We start from the raw sequence: 12,345 nt of genomic DNA, 5'->3' as shown, positions 1-12,345 counted from the left end.
CACACACACACACAAACACACACACCCCACACACACACACTGGCATTATTAGAGATGTCTAGCGGCAAGACTTGCTGTAGGCCCTTCGCCCAGAGATATCCTTAATTTCTCATTTACATCAAGCTCTGAAGTTTTTCATTAACTGTTTTTAAATATTTGTTATCTCTTATAATTTTATACTTGTTACATTTAAGTAAGAAGTGTGTTTCTTTCTTTCTCTCTCTCTCTCTCCATTCATGCTATTTATTATTATCATTAGATTACAAAACATAAATTCGATTTTTATAAATTAGTTTCACAGTTCTATGTTGGATGGAATGAGTCCTTCTACATCTCACCACTGAATCGGCGTGGGTTTACAACATGGAGGCGTGGAATCGGGATTAGGACGCAATTACGCTCTTCTCTGCATTCCCAGTTGTAGTTCTATCGAGACAGGATTGGGTTCAGGGAGCAAGAGAGGGAGGCGGAGAAGTCATAGTCGAGGTTTCATCATGGGACTCGGACTAAAAGCCATTGTGGGGGAAAGTAAGGATCATTTTGATTTATACTTTACAACACTTCCGCCATAAAGTAGGCCTATACATTGAATCATTTATTATGGGCTGAGACAGGCTATCAATATAGTATGTGTGTTGTCTGTTCCGTTTCCTGGAGCCTATCACTTTACTGGACATGTCACTTGAACACGTTTTTTGTTTTACGAATATATTAATCATTAGAGTGACATTTTGTTTTCCTATAATTAATGAAAGACAAGAAAATGTAACCCACATTTGCTACAGATGCACTGACGCACGATCTATTTTCCTTGATTTTTGCAACAGATAATGAACTTTTGAGGATGTTTATTAATGTTGGATCGACTTTGGGTGATTTATTATTCTATTTTAATAATGTAATGAATACAAGCTTGTCTCGACAAAGGCGAGTCCTTGTTTCGCATAAATCTACACTCGCTAATCATAGTCTCAGCGGATTAGGTGCATCAATTGTTATCCTTGTTCTGAGTGAGCGCAGCATACAGAAAATACAAATTTAAAACCCCTATCCGTCTTAAACAGTAGTCTAATATTTGCGTGAACAGTACAGTTTTTATTTGTGATATTGCGCTGTCACGCAATCATGAGACGGGCCAATGCGCCAATGATGCGCCATTACGCATGTATACTGTGCTTCATGAATGACATCTGAACCCACCAAATAGGCCCACCTTCATTTATAGTAGTTTACTAGTCTTAATGCAAGACGCTGAGCTTTGAACACAGAGGCAAGGCTACTCACCATAAGATGTTCTGTCAAAGTCATTTCAGAGCATCAATAACCATACTTCTTTTTCACCCCCTCGTCCAATATAGCCCAATATAGTTACATTCTGAAATCAAAACATTCATGCTTTTTTTCAATAATTAATTGCATTCGGCAATGAAAAAGTTTCTCGTCTGATTTGTATATTAAGTCCCCAGAATAGTTGAAAGCCTATATTGGACACTCCCCAAAAGAGATGGACAGAATCTACAGCATCCATCCACTGCATATTTGCATCAAACAAACAGGGACTACCAGAATGTTATGTTCTCATCCCAGTGGTGAGGGTCTGAGACCACATGCATGGTAAACAAAGTGTATGAGAGGAAAGACGTGGAGGTGATGTTGAGGCCGTCAATACCAGGGAGGAGGACCAGTCTAGCCTACTGTGTTGTTGGTGACCTCCGCACATGACCCACATGACATGATGCTGGGAGACATACAGTTGGCTGTTGCTGTTCTGTCATTGTGTTTTCTCTTACATTTCGTCATTTAGCAGACGCTCTTATCCAGAGTGACTTATAGTAAGTACAGGGACATTCCCCCGAGGCAAGTATAGTGAAGTGCCTTGCCCAAGGACACAACGTCTTTTTGCACGACGGGAATCAAACCGGCAACCTTCTGATTACTAGCCCGATTCCCTAACCGCTCAGCCACCTGACTCCCCAGTGTATGTCAGTTGTCTCTTGTCAGTGTATGTTGTGGTTAACTGTTGAGATGAGCTATGATAGGTTTTTGACACTGACCCACTCTGATGAGATTTATTGATTTCTAGAATGGTACCATCTACCCGGTGAACTTATCTTTCCCATTATATAAATAAACCCAGTCATGTTTTTGACACACCACCTCAATGCCAATGTATTGCAGTCAATTATTGCTTTAGATTTGATCACAAGTCTGAGATATTTTGAGCGATGTGCCAGTATGTTTACCTACAGAGATTAACGGTCAACAGCAAACAGGAGTCCATGATTATTTATTTCCCCTTTCCAAGCTGCTTGTGAGGGTTTGTTTCAGAATCTGCCCTGTGCATCGGGGCATCTCCTCTTAATCCTGTTGCGTAACAGGAAACAGGGCCCATTCACTGATAGACAGGTTTCCATGACGCCCGCTACCTAAACAACAATGTTGGAGTGACCAGGTGTTTCTGCCTTGGGTTGCCTCTCTCTCCAATTTACTGGTTGTTCTTCTGACGTCTCACGCTGTTTGCCCAGGGGTGAAATCTTTCATAACGTGTATTAAGACTGTGTACAGGTGTGTTAGCCAGAATCTTCAAGACAACAACATGCAGCGCTTTCAATTTCTCTGTGGTGCTACTCCATGTAATTCAAAGAAAATGTAAAAGTCAAGAGTTATGATTGCTTTCAGATTGGAGAAGCATGAATGGTACATTAGGGTGAAGGGTATTCCTTTGGTGAGTGCCTTTGGGGATTGTTTAGGATGTTGGCTATAAAAATGTGTGTGTGTGTGAGAGTGAGTCGACACGCTCTCCAGTGACATCATGTCCGGTGACACAGAAAGAGCCCAGAAATAGCGAGACCTGTGCCATAAGAGGATTGGGAAGAGATTACGGCCTGTGATTGCTGTGTCTCTCTCCCTGCAGCACACACAGGCCATCTTTTTGACCGTATATTTAGAACTCATCCCTCCCTCCCTTCACCGACACAGGCACCCCAGGGAAACACATAGTGAGCGTGCAGAATATCACCAGACCACACCAGGATTTCAGGAAACATCACAACCTTTAGATGTGCAAACGTGATAACGTTTGCTCCTGTTCACTGACCCAACAACCTATAGAGGAACTTACGTCATTCTGTCACAATCTGTCATCTCTTCCTGAGATACCAGAAGTGGAGGGTGACATACAGGGCCAAAAGCCGTCGAACCAGCTCATTGATATCTCACACTCGTTCGGTACTAACATTTGACCCTGGTGAGAAAGAGGCTCCCCTATGCTGGCCCCAGATGGCTACATGCAGACACACACATCGTCATAGACATGCTTGGAACGGCGGGCCTAACGAGCCATGAGACAGGACCACTTCACGGCCCTCACCGGAGCATGTTCGTGCCAACTGTGCCTGGGTCTTTTCTGCCAGTCGGTCTTGTGTCCTGAGCCGGAGGGATGTAGCTGAATTAGCTACCTCAAATGCTGTTACTTTTGTTGTTGACGTCGACCAAACGTATTTCTTTTTCACAGAGATTATGAATGACGTCATCAAGAAGGCAAGGGAGAAAGGAAAATGGAAGGTATGGGCTAGATGAGTTGAAATACCCCCACTAAGAGACATCAGGGCGTTCGTTCTTGTTCTGTTATGTGTTTGTGTGTGTGTGTGTGTGCGTGCATTTGTTTTTGTTTGTGCACGCATATACAGTATCAGTAATTGTGTGTGTAGGTGTGGACGTGCGAGTGTGTATATGTGTGTGTATTGCTCGACCCTTTTTGTGTTGCCGTCCCTTCCCCCTCCTCGGCGTCTCAGGTGCTGGTCGTGGACAAGCTGAGCATGAGGATGATCTCCTCATGCTGCAAGATGACAGACATCATGTCGGAAGGCATCACCAGTGAGTGGCTCCCTGACACAAGCACACACACAGATACTGCGCTGACAAGGACACCGGCTCCCAAGTCTCCAAGACGGCCGACTGTTTCTGACCGACTGTCTCGGACAGACTGTGTCTCACTGACTGCGTCTTTCCTCCACAGTTGTGGAAGACATCACCAAGAAACGCGAACCCCTTCCCAGCATGGAAGCCATCTACCTGATAACACCCTCTGATGAGGTACATGCTTGTGTCTGATCATCTTTTCAAACTGCTCTGTGTGCGGCAAGCTCTGTCCCTTCCCTACTTTGTTATGAGTCTTCACATCCATTTCGGTGCCTTGCGGAGCCGTCTCCTGTTCCCGTGCGTTCGGCGGCCGTTTCATGCTCTCTCTGTTCCTGTGTGTAGTCTGTGGAGCCGTCTCCTGTTCCCGTGCGTTCAGCGGCCGTTTCATGCTCTCTCTGTTCCTGTGTGTAGTCTGTGGAGCCGTCTCCTGTTCCCGTGCATTCAGCAGCCGTTTCATGCTCTCTCTGTTCCTGTGTGTAGTCTGTGGAGGCGCTCATAGACGACTTCAGAGACCCGTCTACGCCCAGATACAGAGCGTCCCACGTTTTCTTTACCGACAGTGAGTTAAAACGCTCCTCACGTCCGTCCCTGTGGCTTCTACACCGTTTCAGTGCAACAGAGACTAACAGAGTGGACTCCTTCCACTGTTCTTTTCTTCCCCCAACAGCGATCCCAGACACACTGTTCAACCTGCTCACAAAGTCCCGCGCCTCCAAATCCATGAAGGCCTTGACTGAGATCCATGTCGCCTTTCTGCCCTACGAGTCTCAGGTGAGGGATCGTGTGTTTGGTTTAGTCTGGGGGGGGGGGGGGGGGGGGGGTGCTGCTGGCCAGATGGTGAGAGTTGCTGAGCGGTGAGGGAATCGGGCTAGTAATCCGAAGGTTGCCAGTTCGATTCCCGGTCATGCCAACTAACGTTGTGTCCTTGGGCAAGGCACTTCACCCTACTTGCCTCGGGGGAATGTCCCTGTACTTACTGTAAGTCGCTCTGGATAAGAGCGTCTGCTAAATGACTAAAATGTAAATGTAAAAATGTAAACCAGTTGCTGGACTGGGGGGGCTGACCAGGATGAAACCCCTCCCCAGGGCTGAGACTGAGAGGGAGGGATGAGGGGAGACTGGGTGTGGGCGAGGAGGCCTGACAGGGCAGGGGTTGTCTTGTCTCTTGATGATGGAATGTTCCAGAAAGGCTTTAGGCCAGTCATGGCTTTGCTGCCTCCAATCCATCGGCTGTTGTCTTCCAGAATTAATCCTGGAAGGGGTGGGGGTGGGGATGCCCAACCCCGCCTCTAATCCCTTGCCTCATTGGCTGGCTCAGAGGTGCTGCTGTCCAGCAGCCAATGGGATAGGGGGGAAAAGTGATGTGTGACCGGGGGGAGGAATTGTATGCGCACCCGAGGGATTGTGGTCATGTGACCCTCAACAGATGGACCCGTGTGGAGGTACTGGTGAGTAGGACTGGAGGCAGAGAGGGCTCGAGGCAGAGGCTGGGGAAAGGGGGGGCTGGAGGCAGAAGAGGCTGAGGGAAGAGGGGGCTGGAGGCAGATTGGTGGAGGCAGACTGGGCTCAGACATCACAGGCTAACCATTTGCAGAGAAATCTCCCCTGGGAAGCCTCAGGTTTTTAGTTTGTCACTTTGTAAACAATGTGGATTGATGAGGAAATTCTGCCAAATCGTGTGACACACACACACACACACACAAAAACTCCCACTTATGCCACTTTCACATGCATGCCCTCACTAGACGAGAACAACCAACTAAAGCTCACATCACCGACTGACACCTGTTTCATGACCTGTCTGTAGCACAAACAGCAGAGCCTCCCGTACTGTACACCACATCTAAGTCTTCCACATGTTCTGTGTTCAGGTGTTCTCCCTGGACAAAGTCGATGCCTTCCAGGACTTATACAGCCCCTACAAGTCTGACGTGAAGAGCCAGATGTTGGAGCGCTGTGCCGAGCAGATCGCCACTCTCTGTGCGACCCTCAAGGAGTATCCTGGAGTACGATACAGAGGGTGAGAGACACAGAGAGAGCCAGAGAGCGAGCCAGAGAGCGAGCCAGAGAGAGAGAGAGAGAGAGAGAGAGAGAGAGAGAGAGAGAGAGAGAGAGAGAGAAAGAGAGTCAGAAAGAGAGAGTGAATTGGATTGAAAGCAAGGCACAGATACAGAGAGTAATTAAATATGTAGAAAGACGTAGAAAGGGTAACACAAAGAGAGAAAGAGAGACAGAGACAGAAAGGGAGAGTTACAGCATAAAGAACCTGAAGTGTTTTTTTCTCACTCTGCCTCATGTACGGTACACAATGTTCTTTTCCAGGAGCCTCTTGCTGCAGAGTGTGTTTTTCAAGCTAACGGCATGTCTGGCTGGCTGGCTGTATATCTATGTGTCTGTCTGTCTGCCTGGCCTGCCTGTCTGTCTGTCTGTCTGTCTGTCTGCCTGATTTAGGGAGTATGCAGATTGTGCCACTCTGGCCCAGATGGTTCAGGAGAAGCTGGATGGCTACAAGGCTGATGATGCCACTATGGGAGAGGTGAGGCTGGACAACAAAATTCATCCAACCAACAGTATCTTAAAGATAACTTAGTTAAAGGATGCTCTGGTAATCGAACAGACTTTTGAATCAGACATTTGACCTCTCTCTCTCTCTCTCTCTCTCTCTCTCTCTCTCTCTCTCTCTCTCTCTCTCTCTCTCTCTCTCTCTCTCTCTCTATCTCTCTGTCTCTCATGTCCCCAGGGCCCTGACAAGTCTCGTTCCCAGATGATCATCCTGGACCGGGGCTTTGACCCAGTGTCCCCTCTCCTGCACGAGCTCACCCTCCAGGCCATGGGCTACGACCTGCTGGGCATCGAGAACGACGTCTACAGGTAACCACAGCACGGGCCTCCATCTAGACTGGCGGTTAAACGGTGGCATCCCATGGGATTGATTTGTGTGACACTCTCTCTCTCTCTCCAGTTATGAGACCAGTGGGATGGGGGAGACCAGGATGAAGGAGGTATTGCTGGATGAGGACGACGACCTGTGGATGTCTCTGAGGCACAAACACATCGCCGAGGTCACCACGTGAGTGGACCGACCCGTGCCCAGCAGTGGCAGGGCTCTTACTGCTCTCACCGTCCTCCTCACAAAACTGGCTTCTCTCTCTCTCTCTCCCTCTTCCCTCTCTCTCAACTCAATTCAGTTTCAAGTGCGTCATTGGCACGTTAAGAGATATTTCAAATGCCAAAGCAAACACGCTGTACGGTTATCTCTCCCTCTTAATGATCTCTCTCTCCCTCTCAAACTCACACACACATTCAGGGCCGTGACCCGCTCCCTGAAAGATTTCTCCGCCAGCAAAAAGATGGAAAACACGGGAGAGAAGGTACAGAACATACAGCTCGAATGTCAGACTTCATTCTCGGTTGTTTCTCCCATCTGTCAGTGTCATTCTCCTAATGCCGCTCTCCTTTGTGCCCTGCAGACCACTATGAAGGATCTGTCCCAGATGTTGAAGAAGATGCCTCAGTATCAGAAAGACCTCAGCAAGGTGAGACCAGTTCTGTATTCACACAAACATCAGCAGATACTCAAAACCATAGGATGCTGCTGTGCTGTCAGTGGACCAGAATACTGCTGGACAGAGCATGCAGACAGGACTGGATGTAGTCTGGATGTTTTTGTTGACCTGCTGTCTTCCTGTGTTGTGTCCAGTTCTCCACCCACCTTCACCTGGCTGAGGACTGTATGAATCGCTACCAGGGCACTGTGGACAAGCTGTGTCGCGTAGAACAGGTCAGAAATAAGAGAGGCTACAAATGTACAAAAAAACGTTTATGCACTGTGACGTGACAGTAAAATCATCTTGTGCCTACTGGGATCTGTCTGGTCTACTCATCTTCATGATGGTGTTAGGACCTCGCCATGGGAACAGATGCCGAGGGAGAGAAGATCAAAGATCCCATGAGGGCCATCGTCCCAGTCCTGCTGGACGCCACCGTCACCATCTCTGACAAGATCCGCATCATCCTGCTCTACATCTTCCTCAAGAACGGTGAGGAGCTCCTTCCTGCACTGACCCCCACGTCAGCACTGACCCAACCGCATGGCCGATCCGTGTTGACACAGCCGTGACCATGGTGTGATGCGTGTGCCAATGTTTGTGTGTGTGTGTGTGTCAGGCGTGACAGAGGAGAACCTGTGTAAACTCCTGCAGCATGCCCAGATCCCTCCCGAGGACAGTGACATCATCTCCAACATGGCCCACATGGGCGTGCCCATCGTGTCCGAGGTGAGCGGCTGCTGGCTGTGGATCAGGACCAGACAACCCCTCTCCTCCCTCCCCCCTCCCCCCTTCCTCCTCTCCCCTCTCCCCTCCCCCCTCCACTAACCCCTGAATCCATCCGCTAACCACATGGAACAATCGCCCCCACCTCCCCTGCTAATTCTATTGTAGATCAGTTTCCAATTCACCTTATCCCGACTGGAAAACAGCCGTGTTGTTGTGTCACCTGTTGTTGTGTCACGTGTTGTTGTGTCACGTGCTGTTGTGTCACGAGTCCTCTCGCGGCGCCACACAGTGACGTCGGTCTTGTTGACGTGTGTTCTCCGCAGAACGCGCCGAAAAAAGTGAAGAAGCCAGACCGCAAGGAGCGAGTGAGCGAGCAGACCTATCAGCTCTCTCGCTGGACCCCGTACATCAAGGACATCATGGAGGTAAAATCCAATCAGATCATGTTAGATTAGATCAGCTCGGAAGATATGGCTTCATAGATGAGGTCTGTGTGGGTGGGACGACAGTGGTGGCTCAGGGAGGGTGGAGTGTGTGTTCCGAATATCCCTTTGACCCCGGTGACCCCACTGGGTTCTTCTACAGGATGCCATTGAGGACAAACTGGACCAAAAGCAGTACCCCTATATCTCTCAAAGACAAGCATCTTCCAAAACCAGTGCCCCATCAAGGTTAGGATCTCGGCTTTGACACACCTACACACACACACACACACACACCTACACACACACACACACACACACACACACCTACACACACACACACACACACACACACACACACACACACCTACACACACACACACACACACACACACACACACACAAGTACACTCTCTCTTTCACACACAGACACACTCACAGTCTCTCTCTCAAACATACACACACACACACACACAATGTAACGGTGTGGTCTTTGGGTCCAGTAGCAGTGCCCGCTATGGTAACTGGCACAAGAACAAGGGCCCTACAGAGATGAAGACGGGCCCTCGAGTCATCGTCTTCATCATCGGAGGCATGACCTACAGCGAGATGCGCTGCGTCTATGAGGTCACACAGGCCAATGGCAAATGGGAGGCCCTCATTGGTGAGTTCGCAGCATAGCATACTGTAATATATGCATGATACATTATAAGATAATTTCATCTTATTATTACCTCATTCTAATGGGCAAATGGATGCAAGCCTGGATGGCAGGAGAAATGGACCCCTGCTCGAAATGCCGGGTCTGAGCCATGCTGGTATCTATATACAGCACCATGGAGGATACGGGCTGAAATCTTATCGTTCCGTTTCCCTGCAGTGGAATCTGCTGTGAGCAGATTCTGCTGGGTCATGCATGGTGTTTGTCAGAGAGGGGATATGGTGTTGTGACTGGAGACGGCCTATATTTTTTGCAGCATGGAAGACGTGTTTCCCAGTAGTAGTAGTATCTCAACCTGACATTATGATTTACGGAGAATATTTCCCAATAATATTTAGATCAATTAGATTTAGATTAATAAAATGTATTGAATAGTTTTACATATTTTCTGTTTCCTGTTTCATTTCCTGCTAATGATCGTCAAGTAGATGATTATCCTCATCCTTTCCCCTTTCCCCTTAAACAGTACATTTAGATTTTTACAGAGAATTGAGTTTGTAGCCTCTGTCCCTTCCTAGGTTCCACCCACTTGCTCACTCCCATGAAATACCTAAAGGAACTACAACACCCAGACTTCCTGGATCCCAACAGGGAGCCTGAGGAGCCCGAGCCAGCTGCCGCAGAATGAAAAGTCCTTCTAGAAGTAAACATAGATGTGGTGTTGTCTCGTCCTCTGCCGCCCCCATTGTCTCTCGCTCTGTGTGTGTGCGTGCGTGTGTGTGTGTGTTCGGACGTCACAGCTCCGGTGTCACTCTCACCTCTGGTCCCTCTCAGCAGCAGGTCTAGTCCCAGTGAAGTGGCTCTCCTCTCTGTCTCATCTACAGTGCATCCGTGTTTCTACCGACAGGGATGGAATTGTGAACCCCCCCCCCACACTCACCCGCCACCCGCCACCCCTCCTCCCTCCACCCTTCCCCCGAAACGACGCCCCCCTCACGCCCCGGAGGTTTCTCGCCTCTCACCCGCGTGCCTCTCATCCCAGTCTGAGTGTGTCTTCTGTCGTCCTTCCGCAGGATCGACTGGAATCCTCACCCCCACACGCCTTCTCACGATCCTCAAAGAAATGGACAAGCAGGAAGAGGAGAAGATCAGCTAAGAGCCTTCTTCAGCTGACCCTCTGACCCCTGACCTCTGACCCCTGAACTCCCCTAGATAAACACCTCATTACCGTATTTATCTAGCTCTGCATAACATGTCATAAGATGTCAGATATTCCAAAAATATTAATCTGATGTATACTGGTAAACAATAGAATACTTCTCTCATCACACCACGGTGTGTAGAAGGTTTCATTTGTGAAATCTGATGAGGATTTGATATTATACCATTGTGTTAACGGCACATGGTTACTTGATTGGAAGAAATATAGAAGGATTTTGTTGAGTTTTTGTTGGATGATTGTTGATTCTTTGTGAGCAGTGAATGTGAAGTCTTAGGATGCTGTTCCTCTTTCTCAAAAAGAAGCTTTGATAGATTCTCAGATGGGAGATGATAGCCAATCAGTAATGAGATATGGTGTTGCGTGATATGTATCTCTACCAAGGGATTGGCCAATTGCTGGACTGGAGGAGTATAAAGGGACCAATTACAATTGTGGGTGGTTCAGAATGCACCTAGAAAAATCCAGCATAGAATCCCTTTTGTTGCAAAACAGTTTTGTTGTCAATACATATTCATGCCCTGTCATTATTAAATGAAATGACCAACTGTATTTAAGCATCAAATTAGCACCACGTCATCGCTGGTGATTAGAAGCATCTCGTCAGTTTAGTCAGTAGTTTGTAGATCTGTATGCCATACTGTATAAATGTTTGATTTCTGGTGATTTTTCTGACTTTGGAAATGCCAAGTGAAGCCACAGTGTATGTGGTCATCTAGCTGTAGTCCGGATCAATAGTAACTGAATGATGATCAGTCATTTGGAATGTTGCTTAATCAGTGTAGCTATTTGTCTCTTGGCTCCTCAGGTTCATTGATCTCTAACCCCCATAATGAATAGGATCGTTTTGCCCTTAGATTCCTAGTAAAAATGTTGCTCCATTTCCTTTTTCAGGTTGTTTGGAAAAAGCCTGTCGTGATGCTAATGTTGTTGTTGTTATTGTTTGTTGTTGTCATATAGTGGTAAATATATGCATAATGTTAGAGTTATTTATACACAAAATGGGCTGACAGTATTATCAGAATTTGATGCTTTGAGGTTATTTAACAGAAACATTACTCTTTCTGCAATATTCAAAGATATAAAATAAAGTGGCTTCCATGTAAAGTGGACCTTGTCATGTATCTCTGACATTAGACATATTTTTATATTAACATGTAACCAACTGATTATTTGATTTGTTGACCCAATCAGTGTCGAAAAGCTTATATGCTCACCACAGTCAAATTAGTAACAGACAAAAAAAAACAAGACTGCAGTTATATCTCTCACCAGTAGAGAGCACAGGCACTCTGTCAGAAAAGAAGGCACAGTGATGATGGGCAAACACAATGTCTCTTCAGGAGTTCTTCCAAGACTGCGGGGGTTCTTGGCGGTTCCTAGACCAAAGCTATGCCATGCATTATTGTTGTCTAAGCACATGAAGCAGCCAGATGTGTCTGAACGTAACCATGCCTCCAAATTAGTCTGCCTCTGCCAGAGGTCAGAGGGTCACCAACCGCCCACGCGCAGAATGCAAAACTCGAATTTTGTTTTGTGACTCGCAGCTATGTTGTCGTTCGCGTCTGATACCGTTCCCAGGTTGAGTCCTCTCTTGTGTGTGTCTGAGCAACACAACGCAGCTCCTGAGGTGATGCAGCATGATGATGCTCTCTCGTCTATCGTCTTCAGACCATCTGCTGCCTGCTGTCTCCGTAGAAGACACTCGACTCAAGGCCGTCAAAATAATCCGAGCAGTGCGTCTCTGTTATAGTTGCAGGGTTACGGGAGAGCGTGTTGAACTCTATAGCATGTGAACCACTCTTTCACAGAGATAAAACAGCATTGAAAAACATGATAAGGAAA

The 12,345-nt window shown here is 47.4% G+C and overlaps 1 protein-coding gene across 4 annotated transcripts; it reads left to right on the top strand.

Annotated features, from left to right (window-relative positions):
• Positions 1-461: 461 nt before the first annotated feature.
• Positions 462-11,518, top strand: stxbp1b (syntaxin binding protein 1b). 4 transcript variants are annotated; one of them, XM_067231132.1, is made up of 19 exons: positions 462-528; positions 3,515-3,564; positions 3,795-3,876; positions 4,019-4,095; positions 4,402-4,480; positions 4,589-4,692; positions 5,793-5,941; positions 6,373-6,457; positions 6,662-6,792; positions 6,884-6,991; positions 7,229-7,292; positions 7,392-7,457; positions 7,622-7,702; positions 7,823-7,961; positions 8,089-8,198; positions 8,522-8,623; positions 8,784-8,869; positions 9,127-9,284; positions 10,355-11,518. In XM_067231132.1, the coding sequence occupies exons 1-19, from the start codon at positions 495-497 to the stop codon at positions 10,435-10,437; spliced, it is 1,788 nt and encodes a 595-aa protein (XP_067087233.1). In that variant the 5' UTR covers positions 462-494; the 3' UTR covers positions 10,438-11,518. The 4 variants fall into 4 exon arrangements, with proteins under 4 accessions (XP_067087233.1, XP_067087232.1, XP_067087231.1 ...); XM_067231131.1 differs by having other exon boundaries at positions 9,124-9,284; XM_067231130.1 differs by lacking the exon at positions 10,355-11,518 and adding an exon at positions 9,860-10,141.
• The last annotated feature ends 827 nt before the right edge of the window (positions 11,519-12,345 follow it).

The sequence above is a fragment of the Osmerus mordax genome, chromosome 28, assembly GCF_038355195.1.
Source record: "Osmerus mordax isolate fOsmMor3 chromosome 28, fOsmMor3.pri, whole genome shotgun sequence".
Classification (NCBI taxonomy): Eukaryota; Metazoa; Chordata; class Actinopteri; order Osmeriformes; family Osmeridae; genus Osmerus; species Osmerus mordax.
Note: the sequence above shows the minus strand (reverse complement) of the source record. Positions and strands in the feature narration are given on the sequence as shown.